The sequence below is a fragment of the Pongo pygmaeus genome, chromosome 12, assembly GCF_028885625.2.
Source record: "Pongo pygmaeus isolate AG05252 chromosome 12, NHGRI_mPonPyg2-v2.0_pri, whole genome shotgun sequence".
NCBI lineage: Eukaryota > Metazoa > Chordata > Mammalia > Primates > Hominidae > Pongo > Pongo pygmaeus.
The window spans coordinates 63,653,914-63,680,758 of NC_072385.2; the positions used below are offsets into that span (position 1 = coordinate 63,653,914).

Here is a 26,845-nt window from a genome sequence, read left to right on the forward strand (position 1 = left end):
CAGGCTTGTCTCGAACTCCTGACCTCAGGTGATCCGCCCGCCTTGGCCTCCCAAAGTGCTGGGACTACAAGCGTAAGCCACCGTGCCTGGCTTTTTTTTTTTTTTGTATTTTTAGTAGAGACGGGGTTTCACTATGTTGGCCAGGCTGGTCTTGAACTCCTGACCTTGTGATCCGCCTGCCTCAGCCTCCCAAAGCACTGAGATTACAGGCGTGAGCCACTGCACCCAGCAATAATAAGGCTTTTCACTGCAACTCTAAGTGGGTATATAGCTTAGAGCACTAAGAGTCTCTAGAGCACTAAGGTAATTAAGAGCCCATTAAAATCCACCTTGCTTTAAAAATACTCTTAAGGGCTGGGCGTGGTGGCTCACGCCTGTAATCCCAGCACTTTGGGAGGCCGAGGCGGGTGGATCACATGAGGTCTGAGGTTCAAAAACAGCCTGGCCAACATGGCGAAACCCCATCTCTACTAAAAATACAAAAAAAAATTAAAAAAAAAATAAAATAAAATACTCTAACTCAAATAACACACAACTGGGTTATTTAAATATTATCATGAGGTTCACGAGTTTGTTTATTCTATCAGCGAACAGTTAATGTGAGAGTATCAGATAAGGTAGTGTGATACAGAGAAGTAGTTAGGGCTTCAAGTGTTTGGCTGACACCCTGAATTGCAATTCAGTATTTAACTGATATTTATTGAGCACGTATTATATGCCAGGCACTCCTCTAAGCAATGGAATCATAGCAGTAAATAACATACAGTTTCTGCCCTAGTAGAGGTGATAACCGTAAGGGCAAAGCTTTTTTTTTTTTTTTTTTTTAAGAGACAGGGTCTCGTTATATTGCCCAGGCTGAACTCTAACTCCTGGGTTCAAGCAATTTTTCCACCTAAGCCTCCCAAGTAGCTGGAATTGCAGGTGCATACCACTGTGCCTGGCTGGAGCAAAGGTTTTGAATAGGTGAGCATGGATAGAGTCCAGTACAAAGAGAGGGAATGGACTAAGATAGAAGTAGGCAGTTCATTTTTCTAATAAGAGGAAAAGCATAGCACATAGCTACAGATGCAGGTAGACTGGCAGAACTACTGGTAAGATGATGTACAGATTCTTTTCATTGCAGTAGGCAGCAAGGCCATCAGATAAGAATAAGGGTGGGAGCATTGCCCTTTTAAGGAGAGAAGGTATGAGTTACCTCAGCTAATGGGAGGATCAATTCACTAGGAAAATGCAGACAGATCATGATGCAGCACTAACCTACTTGAAGTTCATGGTTACCACATTCAAGTGGAACCCAATGGGGTATGGTGTTTGTCTTTAATCACATTCATCTGTCTGGATACAGGCATGGAATGCAACCCTTGACAAGAGTTGGGGTTTAGCCAGGTGAGTTTAACATGTCAATGAGGAAAAAGAAAACTTAAAAAGAGTATAAGCAAGGGACCAATTTTAAGATGGAACATAAAATATAAGTCAAGCAAAGAAAGAAGTAGAAATGTGATCAGAAAGGTGATAGGGAAAGGTTGTAAAAACAATGTATTGTATATCCAAAATGGAATTAAAAAATTGTTGGAGTCCAGGTGCTAGAGAGAATGAGCTAGAAAGATGAGGTGGGGTCTGAAAACGGGATGCCTGAAATGGAGATTTTGAAGGTGGTGTAGTAATTAATAATGCAAAAATTGAGGGTATGCTCATGGGAATGGATGCCTGAGGTAGGGTGGAGCACAAGAGCATGGGGGAAGGAAGGTCAGGGAATAGAGATATTGAAATCATCAAGACCGAGAAGAAGAGTAGTGGTAAAGAAAGGTAGTGAGGGCTGGACGTGGTGGCTCATGCCTATAATCTCAACAATTTGGAAGGCCAAGGTAGGAGGACCACTTGAGCCCAGGAGTTTGAGAACAGCCTGGGCAACATAGTGAGACTTCGTCTCTACAAAAAATTTTAAAAAATTAGCCAGGTTGGTGGTGCATTCTTGTAGTCCCAGCTACTTGGGAGGCTCAGGTGGGAGGATCACTTGAGCCCAGGAAGTCAAGGCTTCAGTCATGAAGTCATGATCAGATCATGAGTCATGATCATGCCACTGCACTCCAGCCTGGGCAACAGAGTGCGACCCTGTCTCAAAAAAAAAAAAAAAAAAAAAAAAAAAAGAAAGAAAAGAAAAGAAAGGCAGTGAACTCAGTGAATTATGGCCACAATAAGGGTAGTAGGTGGTATAGTAGGAGGATTTGCTTCAAAGTAACAAGAAGATCTAAAAGCAGCAACAAGGAAGAATGAGAACTAAAGAAAACTATTCTTTTATACTCTGAACATTTATCATAATATAAAGGCAAACATAGGCTGGGTGTGGTGGCTCATGCCTATAATTCCAGCACTTTGGGAGGCTAAGGCAGGAAGATCTCTTGAGCCCAGGAATTCGAGACCAGCCTGGGCAACAAAGGGAGACTCCCATCTCTACAAAAAGTAAAAAATAAAATTAGCTGGCTTTGGTGGCACGTGTCTGTAGTCTCAGCTACTCCAGACACTGTTGCTTTTAGTCCAGAGCATTGAGGCTGCAGTGAGCGACGATCGTGCCACTGCACTCCAGCCTGGGCGACACAGTGAGACACTGTCAATCAGTCAATCAATGTGAACGTAAAACAATCAACTTTTAAAAATTAAAAATAAATAAAGTCAAAATGAGGAAAAGTTTGAGAGAGAAATAACCAAATGGGTATCTATATAAGGTTGATTTTTTTTGAAAAACAAAAATTATGATTAGTTAGGGGGAATATTTAAAAAGGTAGTCCATGTCTCATTAGTGGATTGTAAAATCAATTTAATAAGATACAATCAGGTTTTTTTTTTTTTTTTTTTTGAGATGGAGACTCGCTCTGTCACCAGGCTGGAGTGCAGTGTCGCGATCTTGACTCACTGCAATGTCTGCCTTACGAATTCAAGCAACCTCCTGCCTCAGCCTTCTGAGTAGCTGGGACTACAGGCATGCACCACCATGCCCAGCTAATTTTTGTATTTTTAGTAGAGACAGCGTTTCACCATGTTGGCCAGGATGGTCTTGATCTCTTGACCTCATGATCTGCCTGCCTCAGTCTCCCAAAGTGCTGGAATTACAGGCGTGAGCTGCCGTGCCCAGCCACAATCAGTTTTTTAAAAAAAAAATTAAATAGAAGGCTGGGCATGGTGGCTCATGCTTACAATCCCAGCTATTTGGGAGGCTGGGATGGGAGGAGCGCTTGAGCCTGGGAGTTAAAGGCTGCAGTGAGCTGTGGTCACACCACTGCACTCCAGGTTGGGTGACAGAGGGAGAGCCTGTCTCTAACAAATAACATAAAATAAAAGTATTAAATAGAAAAAAGAATTTCTGGATACCCAGGGGTAAGTATTGTTTTTAAATACTTTTCTTTCACTTATATACATTTACATTGGGTGGTAATGAAAAAATATCTTTTTTTTTTTTTTTTTTTTTTTTGAGATGGAGTCTTACTTTGTCGCCCAGGCTGGAGTGCAGTGGCGTGATCTCGGCTTACTGCAACCTCTGCCTCCCGAATTCAGGTGATTCTCGTGCCTCAGCCTCCCTGGTAGCTGGGTTTACAGGCATGCACCACCATGCCTGGCTAACTTCTGTATTTTTAGTAAGACGGGGTTTCACCATGTTGGCCAGGCTGGTCTTGAACTCCTGGCCTCAAGTGATCCGCCCATCTCGGCCTTCCAAAGTGCTGGGATTATAGGCGTGAGCCACTGCACCTGGCCGAGAAAAGGTAATTCCTAATGTGGGTAACAATCAATGGATTTGAATGTCTTTGATTTAGGACAACCGTAACACAGAATCACTTTTAAGACTATGTAACAGATGCCTCACAATTTCTTCTTTATCTTAATTTCTGGATTGCTAAGGGACCCTCTTCTTGTATGTCTTATCTGAACTCAAAATTTAAGTTCAGCATTCTCATACAAGGCCAAAATCAATCACTACTGAGTGTGGTGGCTATAACTCCTTTCCCAGCAGATCATGCTACAGAAAGTGTATCAAACAAGCTCTTCTGAGGTATGACAGGTGTCGTGATTATTACTTACAGGTGCAGGATGTGCTGATAATACAATTTGTATGAGAATATTAACAGTCACAACCCATACTTACTTCACCATCTTTGGCAAGCTTTCTACCACACCTCATGCTATTTCCCTCTAGTTCTTCTTTATTGATTTCTTGAGGCCTAAAAATATACATAAAACATGAACTTTCATAGAAAATATGCAACTAATAATTAAAAAAGAACTATGAGTTAAGAACAGAAAATCTTGCTACCAGATTTAAAAATAAGTTTTTGTGGTACAGATAAAAATAAGAAAGTGTTGATTAAATTTAGTCCATTACCTTTGCTAGATAAAAAAGATTTAATATCTTCTATGTTTCACTTATTGCCCTGACTTCTGGACTACTTTTATTAGGGCTCAGCCAAACCAGATAAGAGGAAAAAAAAAACCTGAAAAATTCTATCTGCCAAAAAAAAAAGTAAAAGTCTAACTACTAAGTAAAATAAGCTAAAATCTATTATTTCTGTAAATAAGATGTGACTTGATATCACCTACCACTTAATATTACTTGTTTCACATGCAAACCATTTTTCATGTAGTATAACTATGCAAAATCAATATTTAATAGAAAATGGCTGTATAATTTTATCAGTTAAGTCTTTATTTGGTTCCCTAGTTTAAACACCTTAATCAACTAAGAGAAATACTGTTATCTAAAGTTGTAATAAATATGGTATTATAATTAGCATCATTATTCCAAATGATAATAGTAATACAATACATTCATTCATATATTCATTCACTACATGAAATGCCTAGAAATTGGGTACAATAATAGCATATATAATACATAACAAAATAATGAAACAAATACAATAAATAAATAAGTGTAAATAAGACTAATAAAACATGTCTTTGACATCCAAGAGCTCAGTTTAGTAGGGGAACTAGACATAAGTAATAATTATACTACAGTTAATTATGATAATATTAATAATTTGTGGTTTGTGATGTTAAGCGCATGAAGAAGGTACAGATTTATTGCCCAGGGTTAGAGGGGGATCATTAGAGAGTAAATACTATTTGTGCCTGAGTGGAAGCTTGTTGGGTGGGGTGGAGGTGAGGGGTGAATTCTATGGAGGGGTAAGAGTATTCCAGGCAGAAGAAATAGTGGATAAAAAGGAACTGGAGCATAACAGAAAACCAAAATGTAAAGGAATTTAATGCAGCTGCAGCATATGAACATAAGAATTTAGTGCACATTTAGTGCAGATGAACATGAAAGGAGATGAAGCTAAAGGCATCTGGGATAGAATGCTGACAGTCCCCACAGATCATGCTAATAAGTTTCAACTGCTCTTGTAGGTAACAAGTTCCCAAGCATTTATTCTGTAACTTTTCAACTTTTTGTTATGAAAAACTGCAAACATATGAAGGCAGAGAAAATAGTATGAGCCAAATTTTCTTACCATCTAGCTTCAATAATCTTGAACAGCAATACTATAATCCCTTAACTGTCATCAAATATCCCTGGACATATTTAAGTAGAGAAGTGACACAGTTTTATTTCTGTTTTAGAAAGATAACCCTCTTGGCAACATGGACAAGAGTTTTATGAGGAGAACCCCAGAGGGAGATTTGACACCAGATTATAACCTAGCATCCAGGGAATATAGTGTCTTCCTCACTTTAGCAGTCCTGCAGCAGTGAGCAGATGCCTGGTATCTGCTGAACAGAACATTTCCTAAGCGGGGATATAATCATATACAGTTGACCCTTGAACAACAGGTTTGAACTGCTTGGGTCCATTTATACAGATTTTTCTCAACCAAAATCAGATAAAAAATGCAGTATTTTTGGGATGTCAAATCTGTGTATATGGAGAGCCAACTTTTTGTATATGTGGGTTTTGCAGGGCCAACTAACTGCGGGACTACAGTATGTGCGGATTTTGGTATAAGCAGGGGTCCTGAAACCAATTCCCCCAAAATGACTGTACTTCTTAAGGCAGAAAACTAAAGACTTATTCCAGTGCAGTATCTTAGATGAGACTCTGTACTACCCTCAATAAGGACATGGGGTGAGGAAAATCGTGAAAAATAAAGAACATCCAAAATTTAAAAATTGAATATACAGAAGAAGTAGGATGATTTATAAGTTACTTCATACACTACAAAATGCTTCAGTTCTGAATTACATTAAATAGCTCACTTTTTGGTTTCAATTTATTATTTGTATTTCAACAATCTTTTTTTTTTGGGATGGAGTTTTGCTCTTGTTGCCCAGGCTGGAGTGCAATGGCACAACCTTGGCTCACTGCAACCTCTGCCTCCCGGGTTCAAGCGATTCTCCTGCCTCAGCCTCCTGAGTAGCTGGGATTACAGGCATGCGCTACCACACCCGGCTAATTTTGTATTTTTAGTAGAGACAGGGTTTCTCCATCTCGGTCAGGCTTGTCTCGAACTCCTGACCTCAGGTGATCCACCCACCTCGGCCTCCCAAAGTGCTGGAATTACAGGTGTGAGACACCACATCCAGCCTCAACAATCTTACTATTATTTATGCTGGATAAATATACCGGGAATATGTTTGAAAAAATATATAATTATAATCAAAGTAGAAACTAGGATCCTGGATAATAAAAATGACATAATCATCATGAATTTATGTAATACTTTCATATACTTACTGTTAGGATGAAAACTTAGGTCATTATTTAAAAAAATTATTTGGTATATAAAAATGAGTTCAAAGAGATCGGGGCAAAAAACTTAAACTTTGAAGGTCTTTCTGTACACTCAGTCTCTCCACAATACCTATATATTAAGAAGCTAGCAGAAGGATCAAATCACAAATATAAAAGTTCTGTGAACTACAAAGCACTATAATAATCTTTCCTTTAAGATGAAGAAAGAGGATTAATGTTTTGTTGGGGGAGTCATATGTTTTTGGGGAAGGTATCTGTAACCAGATGGTGTTTTTTTGTTTGTTTGTTTGTTTTGTTTTTTTGAGACTGAGTCTCACTCTATCCCCCAGGCTTGGAAGTGCAGTGGAGCAATTTCAGCTCACCGCAACCTCCACTTCCAGGGTTTAGTAGAGACGGGGTTTCACTATGTTGGCCAGGCTGGTCTCGAACTCTTGACCCCAAGTGATCCTCCCACCTCAGCCTCCCAAAGTGTTGGGATTACAGGCTTGAGTCACCGTGCCCAGCCTGGATGGTTTTTAAATTCATTTTAGACTTAAAGATCTTCAAAAACTATTTATTACATTAATCAGAATTTGACAATACTACCATAAATAAGAAAAACTGATTTACCTAGACATAAATATAAAAATTATGCTTTATGAAAGCATTACCTCAAATAATAGTTCAGTATGTTGAAAGAAAATCATATGATACTAAGTGAAACAAAGTATATATGAATTACATGTTCAATTTTACTAATAAAGCAAACAACATTTCAATAATTGCATTATACTATCTAATTGACCAGAAAGACATTTATAAGACTGATAATGTTGCAAAAATATAATAAAAAGTGATTATATGATCTTTACTTCAACAGCTTGAGTTTTCAATACCGTTAATGATTTTTCAACATAATGAATGCATTAAAAAATTCATAGCAAATTTTTTTAATGAAAAATGATACGGTATAATATACTTACCCCACCTCACTGTCCTGTTCTGCCCGCAGCATAGCAAACCACTGCTGTTTATACACAGAAGAGAGCCATTCTGAAATGTAAGAATAAATTAATAATAATAAATAACGACTGAAGAACATAAAGGATTTAAACATTCATAGTTGATAAAATTGTTACCATTTCTAAATACAAGTTTAAAATAGCAATTTAAAAATTAGGTAGCTTAGACCAGGCATGGTGGCTTATGCCTATAATCCCAGCACTTTGGGAGGCCAAGGCAGGTGGATCACCCGAGGTCAGGAGTTCGAGATCAGCCTGACTAACATGGCAAAACCCCGTCTCTACTAAAAATACAAAAATTAGCCGGGTGTGGTGGCGGGCGCCTGTAATCCCAACTACTTGGGAGGCTGAGGCGGGACAATCGCTTGAACCCAGGAGGCAGAGGTTGCAGGGAGCCAAGATCATGCCACTGCACTCCAGCCTGGGTGACAGAGTGAGACTCCGTCTCAAACAATCAAACAGACAGACAAACAAACAAACAAACGAAACCGGTAGGTAGCTTATATTTTACAAAAATACTATAATGGCTTAATGATCTTTAAAGTGGTAAAGGTTTTACAGCTTTGTCTCAGGCTAGACTGTACTTATTACATTGCATACATTTAAATTGGGATAGTTAAAAGCATATTCTTGCGTTTAATGCTTTCCTTTTCATAGTTCATATTAATTTTTCAATTGTAAAAATAATATCTGAAACTATATTTTTAGTTTTTACAGAAGTTCTGACAGAAAATTGAATAATAAACTCTTCTGTTATTAACATAAAAAAAACAATTAATTGGTTTTTTGGGAAATAAGCCATCCCTAAATTCGTAGATGAAACATGCACACTCAATAAATAATTCTAGAATATTAGATTTAGATAATATAAAAATTAAAATATTTTAAATTATTCTAAATAGAATAAAAATTGTAATTATAGACAATCCTTTAATAATAAATATTTTTCCCCAAAAATAAGACTTTGTAAGTGGAAACATTAGTTATTTTAGATAAAAACAGATTAAAAATAAGAGTAGGCCAGGTGAGATGGCTCATGCCTGTAATCCCAAGCACTTTGGGAGGCTGAGGTAGGAGGATCACTTGAGCCCAGGAGTTCTAGACGAGCCTGGGCAACATAGTTGAGACCTGATCTCTCCAAAACCACAAAAATTAGGTGGACATAATGGCGTGCACCTGTAGTCCCAGCTACTCAGGAGGCTGAGGCAGGAAGATCTCTTGAGCCTGGGAGATCAAGGCTGCAGCGAGCCCTGGACACGCCAATGCACTCAAAACCTGGGCAACAGAGCAAGACCCTGCCTCAAAAAAAAAAAAAAAAAAAAAAAAGTAAAAGTAGAATTGGCTCAGCACTATTTATCTTTCTGCTTTTGTTTATTCCCAACTAGAATGGGTAGTTTTTCTATTTTTTTTTTAAGTTCTTAATTTATTTCTCAATCTCTATCTAAAAGAGGGGTAGAAATCGTAGTGCAATTAAAATCTGGATTGTCACTTCCTAGGTCTCTACTTAATAAAAGTAATCAGGTGACTTCCAATGATTTACTGGTGTCTTTCCTTAAAACATCCTCTCTCTCTCTCTCTCTCTCTCTCTATATATATATATATTTTTTTTTTTTTAAGAGAGAGAGAGACACGGTCTCACTCTGTGGCCCAGGCTGGGGTCCGGTGGCCCTATCTTGGTAAACTGCAGCCTCGAACTCCTGGGCTCAAGCAATTCTCCTCTCAGCCTCCAGAGCAGCTGAGACTATAGGTGTCTGCCACCATGCCTAGCTAATTTTTCCACTTTTTATGGAGAAGGGGTCTCCTGCTTCGGCCACCTAACGTGTTGGGATTACAGGCCACCATGTCTGGCCTAAATACACTTTTGAATCTTTCTTTCAGGGTCCTCCAAAATTACATTCTTGCTATTATAAGGAATTTAAGTGTCTAGTACAGATAATTTGTCTTCATAGGTAAATACTAGTAGCAACTATTGCATGACTTAGCACACACACACACGTATATTTAAAAAAATTCATATATATATATACACATATATTTAAAGCTGATCCCTACCTATTAAAATACCTGGAGTTTGAAACTCATTGATCTAGAGATAGCATATGGCATTTCATGACTCATTTGTAAAATTGGAATGAAAGAGTTAGACATACGTGTATATTCTCAAATATCATGTTAGATGTATCCCATAAATTTTTTTTTTTTTTTTTTTTGAGACAGAGTCTTGCTCTGTCACCAGGCTGGAGTGTGGTGGCGCGATCTGGGTTCACAGCAACCTCCACCTCCCAGGTTCAAGCGATTCCTCTGCCTCAGCCTCCCGAGTAGCTGGGATTACAGGCATGTGTCACCACACCTGGCTCATTTTTTGTATTTTAGTAGAGACGGAGTTTCACCATGTTGGTCAGGATGGTCTCGATCTCCTTACCTCGTGATCCACTTGCCTCGGCCTTCTAAAGTGCTAGGATTACAGGCTTGAGCCACCATGCCCGGCCAAAAATGTTTTAGAATTTAAATTCCAACAATTTCTGTATAACCTCCTTTAAAACCAAAAGTATTTGAACAAGTTAAAAACATGAGTACATATTTTTGTTCCTCTTGTCATAGTTTAATCCAAAAGAATAAAAAGTCAAACTTGAAATCTTTCTGGTCACTGGTAGCTCAAGGATTCTAGGTCCCATGTCTTTAAAGCAGCATTCCAAAAATAAGTCAATGTAACACAAGTTCAAATGCAATATTAATAGCATTGCAAAAGGAAAAAAAAAGAATCCCTGGTAAAATATGGGATGAAAATAAGTGAAGCAGGTTCTTTTACACAGAGTTTTCAATATGTTTGTATGCAATCATCTCCAAAAAGGAAGAAACACTAGGAAGAGTTTGCCAGAATCCTTTTTGGCAGAGAGCTACTGTTGGCTGGAAAGATTCTGAAAAAGTGCCTTCAAGAAACTTTGACTAAGTAGACTGAACTTTGACTAAATAGTAATATGTTTCAGCACTTATTTTAAACTTTATCAGACCAAGGTCCAAAACAAAAACTCAAAACAGGGGCTGGGTACAGTGACTCATGCCTGTAATTCCAGCATTTTGGGAGACCGAGGCAGAAGCATTGCTTAAGACTAGAAGTTTGAGAACAGCCTAGGTAACATGGCAAGACTCTGTCTCTACCCGCCCGCCCCTCCCCAGCCTGCAGGGGGAAAAAATATGGGCATTTCAAGGTGGTATTTGACAGTGTCATGGATCCTATCTGCAGCTGTGATCTAGTCTACAGCAGTTTTGAATACAAACACAGTATTTTCCCAATGGAATAAATGAGATACATTAGATTGAATTTATTTAGATTATTTCCCTAGTTTTACACAAAGAATATGGGAAAGGGACCTCTAAAACCATATTATTTGAAAATCTCATGTCTTACATTTACAAACTTTAAAAAGCAAAAAAAGATACTTCCTAATTTGCCCAGTATTTTTTGTTTTAAGTGAAGGGAAAAGTGTATCTTCAGGTATACATACACTCACATGAATACACTTAAAAGTAACATGGCTTATAGCAAAAAACTAAGCCTACAAGTTGAACTACTTTATGAAACGCATAAATCAGATGTAGATAATGAAGATGAGTGACTAAACATTTACGTAGTAAAAATTCCTACATGGACAAATAAGAGTATTCTGTATAGAGCATCTAGGTATAAAATATTAACACAAAATTATGGAGAAGCCTGGTTCAAAAATGCTTATGTATAATAATATCAAAATCTAGTTCTGAAGCTATTTTCTGAACTTATTACATGGATTTATATACCTTTTCATTTTCAGTAACTTATTTTCACAAAACTGACAATGAGGTAATTGGGTAGAAAGTTGGAACAGAGTGGCAGAAATTGATACAATTGCTGAAGGAAATGAAAAAGAGAAATACTGAACTAAAAGTAGTGTAAGAAGTCCCAAGGTTCAAGCTTAGTGTTGAAATGTGAATTTGCAGTAACACCAATACAAAAGCTGTAGGATGCTCTGCAGCAGTACTCAGCACAAAGTAGAGGGTATAGTAACAAAGAAGGTGTAATTTAGGTTTAGGATTTTGCCAAGTGAAAGACACAGAGTTGAAGACAACTGTGAGAGTGACCTAACATGATCTACCATGAAATCCAAGCCTGAGAGGGAAGAAAGGGCAGGAGAGGTTTGAAAGATTGGCAGAAAATGAAGGGCTTAAAATGGATTGGAAGTTAAAGAGCAGTATAAAAGGGAATGAGGCTATGAACATGCTAGGTTATATAATAGCCTGAAAACTACCAGGTTTCTGATGCTGAGAAATTCTGGGTTCACAAGGTTCATGGCATATCCAGGTTTTAGGAAGAAAGTGCCTAATGTTTGGCAAAGAGGTCAAATAACTAGGAGGCTGAGAGCTGAGGTCAAAAAACTACCAGGAGGCTGGGATATTAAATGTATTTGTTCATATGGACATATTATGTGACTGGATTGGGGGAGAAATAGTAAAATAAGTGTCTAAGTCTTAAATGAATGCAAAGAAATGACTAGGGGTCAGGAGAGAAAACAGGCTCAGATGGCATGCAATAATGGTTTGGAAAGTGCACACTGAGGGGGCTAGGATGGTGGTCTCCTGGCCCTATATTAGTAGGGTGTGAGAGCCAGAAAGTCTTCTACGGAGGGAAAATAGCTTACTCTGGAAGTTTAAAAAAAAAAAAAAGGAGGGAAGAGATGGAAGATTTTGTTGTCCCTGGTTCCAGGGCATATAGTAGAAAGATCTGGGAGGAATGGTAACAAGATAGGTCAGAGGTATCCAAGTGGAGGAAAGCATGACAAGAGTATGGAATAAGACAGTTAATGAACCTAATGACCTAAGATAAACCTAATTCCATGAAATAATGGAGTTCAACTGTGCTTGACACAGTTGAATCCTAAAATAAAGTGCTTCTATACAAAGTCCCAATTCAACTTTTAATTAAACATGCTTCTAAATTTTTCACCTAAAAATGGTAAACAGATGTACCCAAATTCCCCATATTGTCAAACGCCTAACTTTGATTAATGTTAACACATGTTTGGCACTATTTCTGAAAAATGATCAAGTTTTAGGTTGATTAATCAAAATAATTTCAACTAATTTCAAATCTAAGATACCTTCCTACTGAGAGCATATATCAATCTATCTCAATAATGTGAATTAGGTGGCTTCCTTCTGTCTCTTCACAATGTGATAAATAATTATCTGTAAGATACGGTAACAATGACTGAAATCTGCCAAAAAATACAGGATCTAAATTCTTTCTGATTTTATACTGAATAAAATATTTTAGACTAGAAATACTTGTACCCATCTTGCAATCCAAAAATATAAAGCTTCTCCACTTGCATCACAGGCACACTTAAATTAAACTACTTTAGAACAGACTTTTCCCCAATCTCTTTCAAAACACATTTGCAAAAAGCCTTAAAAGGAAGTACAGTTAGAGTGGCATATGTAATTGGCTTTGGCATCTAATATTACATCATTGCTAGGGCCTGGTATTTAACAGATACTAAAACTATTATAGAACTGCTATACTATAAGCAATGTAAAATTCAGAGAATTTGTGACTTAAACAGTATCTATAAACTTGCTAAAGTGATTTTATAAAAATGCATCACTTCCAAATATACCAGAAGAGTTAACTCTAAGTTTTCCTTCCCGTCAATTCCTTTCCAAATAAGTATACAGATATCAGGAACAAAAATCTATAAACATACAGCTATGTCACAATTAAGGTGTCAAAAATAATCACAACTTTTTAGACAAATCTATAATTATTACTACAAACATTACATGTAAATGTTCAAACAGAAATTCTATTTTCCATTTCTTATATGTATATATAGTACTAAATGGAATTATTGACAAGCACTAGAGATTTAACTCAGAAAGGTAAATCAGTAGTTATTTCAAAAAATTTAAATTATAATTAGCAAAGACACCTTTGCTTCAACATGAAGTTTAAGACTTTAGAATAAGAAAAAACCAAAATAAACAAATTTAAGGAGCACTAACAGAAAAATCAGTTATGCTCTTCAAATACTTCAAAAGTCATTTTTAAAAGTCTGATTCAAAATCATGTACTGGTTTATTAAATTAAAGAACATCCATATTACAGAATACTAGATAATCATTTAAATATTCTAGAGAGTATTTAATGAAATATGATATGGGAAAATACTCATGATATGTAAGCACAGAAAATTACCTCTATAAGATGATTCCACTTTGGCATAAAGATGTATACCTTTTTGGGATTAATAATAATTTCTACTTCTTTTCTTGTTCTTTTCTATGATCTATATTACTTTATAATCAGAAATATATTACTTAAAATTACAAATTATGTTCTCTTACCTGAAGGTACTATAGCATCTTGTTCAATAATTCTTGCAGAAGCCAGATCACTGATAATATATTGTAACCTTAAATGTCTGAATACTGACACAAATGGTTTTCCTTGTTCAGTTTCAAGAAAGGACATACCTTCAAAATCTATAAAAAACCATGTAAGTTAAACAGCCATTCTTTTCAAACCTATTATTCTTAAATGTTTCTATGGACGGGGGATACACAGGTACACTCATGTCTACTAGAATACAAAATAAGCTAGTTTTAAAGTTCTCAAGAATTTTATAAACCTTAGGTTTACAGATAAGAACATAAGGAGATTTATTTAAAAATCCCAGGAAATTAACTTTGGTCCTAATGAAACCCCTGGGCTGGGAATTCAGCTGTTTCTGGGCATTTGGCATGCATAGTGCAGCAAGTTGGGAAAGGAAGGCTTGAGAAAGGTACTTAGGGTTACACACTCTCGCCAGAATCCCCCTCCCAAGAACTGAACAGGCCAGTGAAACTCTGGTGCCCAAAAGCCTCCCTCAAGGATAAGGTACACAGGACAAAGAATATCTCTTAATTTAACTTACATTTCAGCTACATGTAATGAACACTAGTTAATATATTAATTCCCTTTGAAATACAAAATAAGAAAGACACTGTATGGCTAGGCGTGGTGGCTCACACCTGTGATCCCAGCATTCTGGGAGGCTGAGGCTGGCAGATTGTTTATGCCCAGGGGTTCGAGACCAGCCTGGATAACATGGTGAGATGCTATCTCTATTAAAATAAAATAAAATAAAATAAAGACAGACATTGTAGCCATAGATTTGCAACAGTTGGGTAGTATTCAGTTATTACTAAGATAATTCAAGGCTGGGCATGATGGCTCACACCTGTAATCCTGGCACTTTGGGAGGCTAAGGTGGAAGGATCACTTGAGTCCAGGATGTCTAAGACTAGCCTGGCCAACACTGTGAGACTCCCATCTCTACAAAACATAAAAATAAAAAAACTAGCGAGGTGTGGTGGCATGTGTCTGCAGACCCAGCTACTCAGGAGGCTGAGGTGGAAAGACTGGTTGAGCCCAAGAGTTTCAGCTTGCAGTGAGCTATGATTGCACCACTGCACTCCAGCCTGTGTGACAGAGCAAGATCTTGTCTCTAAAATAAGTAATAATGACAATAATAATAATAATAATACTGAAAATAGAATAATTCGGCTGGGCGTGGTGGCTCACGCCTGTAATCCCAGCACTTTGGGAGGCCAAGGAAGGTGGATCACGAGGTCAGGAGTTCAAGATCAGCCTGGCCAGGATGGTGAAACCCTGTCTCTACTAAAAATACAAAAAAAATTAGCTGGGCATGGTAGTGGGCATCTGTAATCCCAGCTAACTGGGAGGCTGAGGCAGAGAATTGCTTAAACCCGGGAGGCGGAGGACGCAGTGAGCTGAGATTGCGCCGCTGCACTCTAGCCTGGGTGACAGAGTGAAACTCTGTCTCAAAAAAAGAAAAGAAAATAGAATAATTCAAGTTTATGAAGTACATAATTTTTTTTCTTTTAGAGAGAATTTAAGGTTATTCCTAAAAATTACCCTCAGTTACATTCCAGTGTGCTTTCATGAGTCAGAAGGAAAGGTTTAGAGTTACTGCTATCAAACAGGTATTTGTGCATGAGCCCTAGTCTATGTTTTCTGTTAAACGACATATATCCAGGAGAGTATGTATACCCAGTCCTGTTGCTATTAAGGATAAGGAGGAAAACATGACAGTTGCCATTATAGACTATTATGTCTCAAACCATGCTTTACATGGAACACAGGTTTTCTGTAGACCAGAAGGTGTTCCCCACTAAAATATTTTTTTCCTGAAAATTGTAAAAAGACAGCCAAGTTAATGAAAAGAATTTCCACATTATCTCATATATTTTTTGTATTCCCTTGGCACCCGCCTAGAGTCAGCAAAGCAAACAAGAAAGCAGTAAATTCATTAAAAAATTAATAGTTAACTTTGCTTATTTATACAACAGGTGTGTGACAGTGGATTTATATCTCTTGCTTTTAAAAATAACAACATTGGTTCTAGTTCATATGTTGAATTAAATGTGCCAATTTCTTGGGGTGTGCTGAGAATACCATTTTGTTTTTACAAGTGTTCTGTCACATGAACAAGATATAAAAATCTAATTCTGGATTGTCTTATAGAAATCTGGTGATTATATCTCATGAAGCCTTTTCGTCACGGCTGTAGAAGAGACTTGCTCATTTACTTCTGTAAGGATTTATAGAACCAAAAAAATGTTTTAAAGTTTCTTGCTGGACAACATGTGGCCATACTTATTCCATCAGCCAAATTCAATAGCAATCCTTAAGTATAATTGTGTAGAAAACTTTCTAAATTTCTATTGTTTTTTGTAGTCCTGATCCATATAGATCTGAAAAGTCAAATAATTAAGAAAACTGAAAAGAAATATACAAAAATACATGGTGGGTGTGGTGGCGCATGCCTGTAATCCTAGCACATTGGGAGGCAGAGGCAGGCAGATCACTCGAGGACAGAAGTTCAAGACCAGCCTGGCCAACATGGCAAACTCCGTCTGTACTAAAAATATAAAATATTAGCTGGGTGTGGTGGCATTCACCTGTAGTCCCAGCCACCTGGGAGGCTGAGGCAGAATTGATTGAATCTGGGAGGTAGAGGTTGCAGTGAGCCAAGATCGCACCACTGCACTTCCAGCCTGGGTGACAGAGCAAGACTCCGTCTCAAAAAAAAAAAAAAAAAAAAAAGACAGACATATACCAAAATATAATGAGTGAGGGATCACAAGTGATTTTTCTATCCTATTTCCTAAGTATGCATCTTATTTATAATTTTAAAACTATTGAAAATGACTCTATAAAATCTTCACAGAAAAACAAGAGCATCAGACACACATTTTGGTTTGTGCAATCAATATCTCCTTGAAAAGTTATCTTGAACTGTATACTTTCACACCTCAGGGGCTGGGAGGGAGAGCCTCAAGTGGGAATCCAGAAGTGGACCCCAGCTTGCCTCTCTAGTTTCTGCCATTTAGGCTACAGGGCAATTTCTCTTTTGATTGATTGCTGTGGTGAATCTATCTGGAGCACAAATGATCATAAGGTTCTATCAACATTTGCCTGATATCTACTGTTTCTACTGAGTCCCCTTTTTAACTTCTTCACCATCCTTGTCTCTTTCAGCTTTTCTCTCTCTTCTATTTAAATGCTTTCCCCTACTTTTCTCCTCTATAATTTCCCTAGTCCTTCTTTAATTGCCATAATGTAACACAAAAGTATAATTTAAGATACAAGTTTAGTATTTTTGTTCTTCAAGGAAATCAAGTTATAGTTCACTGACATGGGTTCTTTACACATTTTTACTTCAGGAGCTTTATAGAAAATTAATTTATCTGGCTCTGAGGTAGGAAATCTGACTACATAAAATAATTCTATAAAATGCATTTAACTAAGATATAAAGAGCATGAAATTTTAAAATTAAGAATATCTATTCATCAAAAGACTTTTTTTTTCCTTTTTTTTTTTGAGACAGGGTCTCACTCTGTTGTTCAGGCTGGAGTGCAGTGGTGTGTGGCCATGGCTCACTGCAGCCCCAACACCCCCAGGGTCAGGTGATCCTCCCCCCACATCAGCCTCCCCAGTAGCTGGGAATACAGACAAGTACATGCCACCACGCCCTGCTAATTCTTTTTTTTTGAGACAGAGTTTCGCTCGTTGACCAGGCTGGAGTGCAGTGGCACAATCTCGGCCCCCTGCAACTTCCACCTTCTGGTTTCCAGCGATTCTCTTCCCTCAGCCTCCCTAGCAGCTGGGATTACAGGCACTCGCCACCACACCCGGCTAATTTTTGTATTTTTAGTAGAGACAGGGTTTCACCATGTTGGCCACACTGGTCTCCAACTCCTGACCTTGTGATCTGCCCACCTCAGCCTCCCAAAGTGCTGGGAGTACAGGCATGAGCCTCCGTGCCAGGCTGCCCTGCTAATTCTTTAAATTTTTTGTAGGGACAGGGTCTTGATATGTTGCCCAGGCTGTCCTTGAACTCCTGGGCTCAAGTGAGCCTCCTGCCTTGACATCCCAAAGTGCTGGGATTACAGGCGTGAGCCACGGCACCCAACCAAAAAGACATCTTTAATAAATTAAAAAGATGACCTACAAACTGGAAGTGCAGAACATATGTATGACAAAGGATTAGTTATAAGGAATATATAAAGAATGCCTACAAATCAATAAGAAAAGACAAATCTGACATTAAAATAAGAAACACACTTGAACAGGTATCTCACAGAAGAGGAAACATTTGGCTAATAACCATATTAAGAGTCATTCAATCTCTTTAGTTATAAAGGGCATTAAAATTAAGGCCACAATGTGACATAGTTCTATAACAACTAAAACAAAATGATATATTATACAGTGGCGTGTTGCTGCTAGCTCACAGGAGCTGTGTCCATCTCCTTTCTCATTCAGTGATGTCATGTTGGTAGCCTGCAATCAATCAGCCATGATGGGAAAATCTGTACCATGGGAATTAAGAAATGGTACTCATCAAGGATTATTTTTTCAGAGTCAGCTTATTAGCACACCACTATGTATATATGTTAAGACATATATACATGGTGCAATAATATATATTTATAAAGCAAAAGAATAAACATGAAGTTCAAGATAGTGGTTAGGAAAAGTCAGAGGGACACAATAGAAAAGAAGCACATGAGTTAGACTGAAGTTACTGATGTTCTAGTCCTCAAAGATTAGGTCACAAAGCCTCAACGTATTAAAAATAAACCAAAAAGGTGGCCATAAACTAAGAAAATCACAAACTAAGGATTATGATTTATCCAGTTCTTTGCACCTGACAGCTGTAAAAAATACTTTTTCTAGATATGTTTTAGCAAAGTAAAAAATAACATACATACATTTTAACATAGTATACACACGTATTTTTTTTTTACATTGTATGCCCTCCTTTGCGCAGATGAGACCTTATAGCAGTTGATCTTAACCAATTTTAGATCAGTCTCCACTGAGAATCTGATGGAAGGTATGGAAGCTCTCCTCCCACAAATGTATGAAGCAGCAGCACACACATACCAAATTCTGTACCCACTTTTGGGGGTCAGTGACACATGGAAGCCTATCTATGGCCCCTATGTTAAGAATGGTTGCCTGACAGAGTATAGCTTGTTAGAGAAAACTCAGTGTGGTCAAGACAAATGCAATCAACAAGATCTGTTAGTGATAAGATGGGAAAAACAATAGTTTTTGGCGATCAAGAGTATGATGACAGTTCAAGGAGTAACAATTCAGATAATGATAGTTAAGGTATTTTTCTTATCTAGCCTTGATTTTCTCACTGTAAACGAGGGGCTGAAGTAGATAATTGCTAAGGTCTTCTCCAAGCTCTAAAATTAAGTCTATAAACAAGTCAGGGCCTGATTTCATTTAATTAATTAATTTATTTATTTATTTTCTGTTCTCACGGGGCCTGATTTTAACAAATTTCCTTTTAAAAGACAAGTTCTCAAAAACTTCAGGCCTACCTTTCCTCTGTTTAGAAAACCAGACATCTGTTTCTGTCAAAAGCTGTTTTAAAGATCCATTCCAAGAAGGCACAAGTTGAAGGAACATCCACTAGGTTAAAAAAATTAAATAAGAAAACAATTATGAAATTTCATCATTTTATGATTTTACATTTTCAAATTGCTTTCACCTTAAAATATAATAGCTAAAAAATTTAACTTCTACTTTACCAGCAATTGCAAGAAAGAAAGTACAACTATAAGCACTCAATTTATCATGGCATTATCATAGTCCAATGGCTGGGTGCTGTGGCTCACACTTATACTCCCAGCACTTGGGAGGCCAAGGCGGGCAGATCACTTGAGAGAGGTTTAGACCAGCCTGGGAAACATGGTCAAACCCCATCTCTACACACACAAAAAAATTAGCTGGGCATAGTGACATGCATCTGGAGTCCCAGCTACTCAAGAGGCTGAGGTGGGAGAACCTTCTGAGACCTAGAGGTTGAGGTGCAGTGAGCCATGAGCGCACCACTATGTTCTAGTCTAGGTGACAGAGTGAGACCTTGTCTCCAGGAAAAAAGAAAAAAAAAATCATAGTCCAGTGATAAAAATTGGATGTGTGTGCTAAGGAGTAAGCCAATCCTTCAGAAGTATTTATGGTAACACACTGAAGATTACTGTATTAAAAAGGTAAAGGTTTAATATATATGTATATTACATTAGAAATTTTATACTAATTTATTCTACTCACTAACAACTCAATTTCACTAAATACTATATGAGATTATAAAAGCAAGAAATTAACATGGGAAAAAGGAGCTTCTTTGTCTTATTGCTGCTGAGATAATCTGCAGAGTAGGTAAGAGCAAAAACTTTTAAATCCTGGACCTGGCACTTAGGAGCCGGGCACATTACCTGGTATCTCTGGGCCTTAATTTCTTCATTTGTAAAATGAGCATGATAACATGTTTACCTCATAGGACATTAAAATATTAAATATATATAAATACTTCGAATGGTGCACGGCACGTAAACACCCTGTGAGTATTAGCACTTACCATTACCGGCAAAAAGCAGTTTTAATAACAGAAATGAATGCTACTGTGACAACTCACTGCAGGCTCCACCTCCTAGGCTCAGATGATCCTCCCACCTCAGCCTGCTGAGTAGCTGGGACTACAGGCACGAACCACCACACCCAGCTAATCTTTCGTATTTTTTGCAGAGAGGGGTTTTTGCCATGTTACCCAAGCTTATCTTGAACTCCAGGCCTCAAGCAATCCACCAGCCTGGGCCTCCCAAATTGCTGGGATTACAGGCGTAAGCCACTGTGCCTGACCTCTGCACCAATTTTTTAAAAGATTGGATAGCCCAGATAGTAAAGTTCCTTGAAGAAAAACAGTAACAAAATTTCATCTCTACCACAGAAACAAACAAACAAAGAGTGCCTATGAGATAAGCTAGAAAGTGTCTCAGTCTGAAGTTTCACAACTGTGTTAAATACTCACAACATTGTTTTGGGGACAAAAGGGTAAAGGCAGGATTATGCAGTAGGAAGAGGGCAATGGACTGGGACTCCCAAGACCCAGGCTCTGCCTCCAGCCTGCTCTGAGTCTCACTATCTATATGAAAGAATAATGGCTGATCTGTGTCTTCAAAGAGTTGTGAAAATAAAATTACATTTTTAAAATGTTGAAACTTTTCAAAAGCATGAAGTAAAACATATGCCAGACAGGCAAACAGGCCTTTAAAAGAAAAATTTCAACATTTCTTAGAAAAAGTGTGTGTAAAAATGCCATCATTAACAGAAGCTCAACTTTGAAAACGTTCCTAAAAACAATATAAAACATTTCTGATTATGTAAATAAACAAATAGCAATAACATATTTTTTGTTAAAGAAAAGTCTGGGAAAAAACAGAAAAGTACTTCTAAAATAGAAAAGTACAAAAAATAAAGTTAAAATCACGAATGATTCCAAATCCCTAAATATAAAGACTTTTTAAGGTTTTGGCCTATTTCCTTTTCCTACATTTATAACCATCCCTTTATTACTGGATACTGTTTCCAGTTTTTCACCATTATACGCAGTGCTGAGGTGACATCCTTGTATAATATGACATCATATTATGTCAGTACCTTTTTTAGAGCGGTGTATATATCCATCTCCACTTGCATCACAAATAAGTTAGATGAACCAATGAGCTGTTTCATGACATTTATACTGAAAAGGATAAATAGAGGGAGTGAGCTTATCTTTAGGCACAGGATAAAGGATCCTGGTAGAAATAAAAGCTTTAAGTCTTTCTTGTAAAAAAATATGTGGAATTAAAAATGACAGCAGTCCTTCTGCCCAAGACAAAGAATCTTAGAAAACAATCTATCTGGATACAAGGATACTTTTAATTCAGATAGGGTGCTGTGAAAGGTCCTTTTCACACTGATAGGGAAAGAAAGAGCTCTGGTCTGCTGATTAATCAAGTTAAAGCAAGGTTCCAGTAAGATAACTTTAAGTATGCTCTGATAAAATGACAGCCTTCCTCTTTTGCCTTCCACCACTCCACTTCTACGTTTTGTTTTGTTGTTTAAAAAAAGGCCAGGCATAGTGGCTCACATCTGTAATCCCAGCACTTTGGGAGGCAGGAGAATCATTTGAGGCCAGATGTTTGAGACCAGCCTGGACAACATGGTGAGACCTCGTGCTACCAAAAAAAAAAAAAAAAAAAAAAATTAGCCAATCATGTTGGTGTGCACCTGTAGTCCCAGCTACTTGGAAGGCTGAAGAGGTAGGAAGGATCGCTTGAGCCTAAGAGGTGGAGGCTGCAGTGAGCCAAGACTGTACCACTGCACTCCAGCCTGGGCAACAGAGCAAGACACTGTCTCCAAAAAACAAAAAAAAAGACACTAAAACAGCTATATCGTCAAAGTAATCTTTAACCTCTAGGCTTAAGAGAATTGCTTAGTCATAAACTATGGTTTTAGTACTATTCAAGACAATAAGATCAAGAAACATGTGTTAGTTATTTAAAGTGAAAATGACATCACCAGTTATTTGTTTTGTTTTGCTTTTCCTTTGTTCTTTCTTTTCTTTGAGCCATAAAAAGCCAAGAGAGCACGTGGGTTTTTAAGAGGATCCTGCTCCTTTTTCAAAAAGCTCAATGAGAAATTAGAGTCATCCCCCTGTATCTGTGGGGGATTGGTTTCAGAACCTCCTACAAATACCAAAATCCTCTATGCTCAAGTCCCTTATATAAAATGGCACAGTATTTGCATGTAACCTATGCACATCCTCTCATATACTTTAAATCATCTCTAGGTGTTCTTACAGTACCTAATACAATGTAAATGTCATGCAACAGTTGTCATACTATATTGGGTTTTTTTGTTATTATTTTTTATAGTTTTTCCCCCAAATCTTTTCAACCTGCAGTTGGTAGAATCCACAAATGGAGAACCCACGGATAAGGAGGGTTGACTGTATTAAAGTGTTTCTAATGATTTTCAAATCAAACATTCTATGGTGATTTATTTATGCCTTGACATCACCAGGTGATGAATATCTCTCACACTTCTCTACCAAATTATCTCCTAAAGGCAAGAGAAAAGAAAAAACCCAATAATCTAGGAGGTGGTCTAACCATAAAAAGTAACATTTCTATAAATTGTATCTTGAGAGTTCAAGGAAATTTGAATTCCCTCTATTCCATAATGTATTTAAACATAAAAATATTTACCTCTCCTCCACCTCCTCCCCACCAAAAAAAAAAAAAAAAAAAAAAAATCAGTAAAATTCACATTCTGGGAAGCTATGTAACATTTGACTTTGGTTTTGTACATTTCCATCAGAATGTCACATACTCCCGGACACATTTGTATCCTTGTCTCAGAAGCACTGCTGTCAGGGAAATGCAAGCCAGAAAATGACTGTAATGCCAACCAGCCTTCAAAAGTTCATTGCTAGCCAGATTTTCTCAGACCCATCACAAATACCTTAGTCCCATTACTACGAATAAGCTCTTTGACAGCACTCTTGCTGTCAAAATCATCTCTGCATCCTTCACAGCCCCTAATAGAGTATCTTTACACATAAGGAACAGTCAGGAAGTACTTGCTGCAGGAATAAATGGATAATATGTGTACTTAATCCAAAAAGCCAAACTAAGCTGGGTACAGTGGTATGTGCCTATAATCCCTGCTACTTGAAGGCTGAGGCAGGAGGACTGCTTGAGCTCAGGAGTTTCAGTCTAGCCTGGGCAACATAGCAAGGCCCCCATCTCTTTAAAAAAGAAAGGCTGCTCTGCAGCTTGGGTGGTGGGCAGGGTGGGCAGTCCTCATTGTCACTGCCATATTTCTTGTAGGTTTTTAGAACCCTGGAATCCATTTCTCATGGGTGACTGTGGTCCTATTTTTCCAGCTTGGACTACATAGTCCATAGGTGATGGAGAAATCTTGGACCTCTGGCTCCATCTCCAGGACATCTGGCTCTGCGCTGTGCTGTGTCTGACCAGGTCCCGCTTGAGGACGAAGGCGGCACAGTTGACTACGGGAGCCTCTGCAGCCCCAGCCTGAAGCCTGCATGGGACCCTGTGTGGCGCTAACAGGTTTTCTTAAAGGAAGATTGATATTTTCTCAAAGAGAGGGGATGTCACTATGTTGCCCAGGATGATCTCGAACTCCTAGATTCAAGCAATCCTCCCACCTTGGCCTCCCAAAGTGCTGGGATTATAGGTCTAGGTTTTCCCAAATCTGCTTTTCTGGTAGAGAAACCCTGAGGACTGATTGGCTTTTGCTTGTCTAAAACCATGGCCTGTGAATCTGTAACATTCAGGGACATGGCCATAGACTTCTCTCATCAGGAGTGGGAATACCTTGACCTAGTTCAGAAGACCTTGTACCAGGAGGTGACAGTGAAGAACTATGGTAACTTGTCTCACTCTCACTGAGGCTGAAGTGCAGTGTCGCAATCACAGCTCACTGCAACCTTGACCTCCATGGCTTAAGCAATCCTCCTGCCTCAGCCTCCAGAGTAGTTGGGACTACAGATTTGGATTCAAGGTGTGAAATAATCAGAGATGGAAAAATGTACATTTATAGGAGACACACATTTGTTACTCCACATCAGAGAATTCATTCTAGTGAGAAAACCAATCAACATGAAAAGTTTTTGAAGGTGGAAAAAAAAAAAAAAAGGCCAAAACAGTTTCTTCAAACTTATTTCTCAATAATAAAGATGATTTTTAAAATATAACTTTTAAATTCTCTAACAGCCTAGCAAAACCTGAAACTTTTCTATAGTCTTATAACAGTAATGCATTTTTCTATTAAAATTGGTTAAAACAGTAGACATAATATCCATTATATTATTCACAACAAAGAAATAAGTTTGCACAGCATTTCTTCAGTTTATGGATGTAGTCAAGCCCTTTCATTAAATTGTTTGCTTTTTCATAATATATTTTTGTGTTCTACAAAAATGTTACGTACTTCAACAAATGATAAACAATATTTTAGGATGACTAATTATAAAGTTACTTGAAATTCAAATACCTGAGTTCTTTAAAAAGTTCAACATTCTGGTGAGTCATCAAATTGTTTAGAAGCCATTCAAGGCACCTGAAATTAAAATATATAATTATTACATTATATGCCATGTATTTACAATTTATTAAGTAGGACTTAAAATAAAATCAGAATATTAATCTTGCCAGAACATGCTCAAAACTTTTAGCTTAATAATAGGAAATTTAGTATTATTTCTGTCAGTGGATATTATTAAGAGAATATTTCCTTTATATTAACGAGAGCATTTCTAGTTTTAAAACTTCATTTTGAGTTTGTGTTAAATAGTTTATTAAGGGGTCTGCATACTAGTATAACCTTCTTTAAAATCTCAAAACAGGTACTGCAACTCTCAAGAGTTAGAAGGACTGTCAGTCTATCAGGCCTACTTCTTAAACAATTTTAATAGAAAATATACTATAAAGTGCAGTGGCATGATCACAGCTCATTGCAGTCTTGAACCTCCTGGGCTCAAATAATCCTCTGACTTCAGCCTCCAGAATAGCTGGGACCACAGGTGCATACCACCATGCCTGGCTAATTTTTAAAATTTTTTGTAGAGATGGGGTCTCCCTACGTTGCTCAGGCTGGTCTTGATCTCCTGGGCCCAAGTGATCTTTCTGCCTTGGCCTCCCAAACCACTGGGATTACAGGTGTTAGCCACCACACCCGACCAAGAGTGACCACTGTTTTTATAAGCATGTATACAATCCACCTATGGTCACTTACAAAGACAACACTTTTGAGGAATTTACTAATCAGTCCAAAAGTTAAAAGGGGCTTTTTATTTAACAAAATTCCATCCCCCTATCCTATTTTTCCTTAATTCTTTCTTTCTTATAGCTATACATTCTCTTAAGAAACTAAAGCAACCAAATTCCTAAAAGTGGGATAGGAAGAAAAACAAGAAAGGCAACTCACTTTTTCTTTACAGAATCTAATCCATAGGTCCCTGCTGACGTGTAATAGCCACATACAGTTTTCACATTAACTGTTTCCTTCATTGTCTCACCACACTGCTGTATTAAACCGTCCTGTAAATATAAATAAGCACTGGAAAGGCCCATTTCATGTGGGAAAAATTAGCTCTGATATGTGCTTTTACATATTAAAAAGCAAAAAAAAAAAAAAAAAAAAAAAAAGGAAGAAAGAAAAGAAAGAAAACTCATTAAGTGCAGCAAACCTAAGTTTTTTTTTTTTTTTTAACAAGTCCAATAAAAATACTGAAAAAAGTTCAGCAAGTATTCAACTAAATACTTGGAATTTGAAAATGGAAGGTGGGGGGAACAGTAAGGTAGAGATGAATACTGCTATTCTTTTTCTTTTCTATTCTTCCCCTGTCTGAGACCTTTGCAAATTTTTTTAGCAGCATTTTGTCTGTTTTGCCATTTCTTTTTAAATTAAGAAGTCTACATAGTCAGTTAACCATGTGATGGGCCTAAACAAACAGTATGCATTAGCAGAAAGTGATTATTAAGTTTAAAATAACTACAAAGCTAAGAGATAGACCTAAAACAAGTATATTATTATTTTAAATGATTAACATTAAAGTTTTAACCTAAAATGTTTATATAGGTTTTAAGTGAACTAACTTTAATATATGGAAAGAATACTACTTTTCATTT

At 37.4% G+C, this 26,845-nt stretch overlaps 1 protein-coding gene across 2 annotated transcripts in view; it reads right to left on the bottom strand.

The window, feature by feature from the left end:
* Positions 1-26,845, bottom strand: part of GMCL1 (germ cell-less 1, spermatogenesis associated) — a 52,097-nt gene that overhangs the window by 11,941 nt on the left and 13,311 nt on the right. Inside the window, exons 5-11 of one of the 2 annotated variants that reach the window (XM_054476747.2) lie at positions 26,142-26,254; positions 25,209-25,274; positions 21,801-21,885; positions 19,682-19,772; positions 14,122-14,259; positions 7,702-7,771; positions 4,136-4,211 (exon numbers count right to left, since the gene is read on the bottom strand). In XM_054476747.2, the coding sequence (XP_054332722.1) occupies positions 4,136-4,211; positions 7,702-7,771; positions 14,122-14,259; positions 19,682-19,772; positions 21,801-21,885; positions 25,209-25,274; positions 26,142-26,254 (639 nt within the window). The remainder of the gene's footprint in view (positions 1-4,135; positions 4,212-7,701; positions 7,772-14,121; positions 14,260-19,681; positions 19,773-21,800; positions 21,886-25,208; positions 25,275-26,141; positions 26,255-26,845) is intronic. The other variant, XM_063648622.1, reaches the window with a different exon arrangement.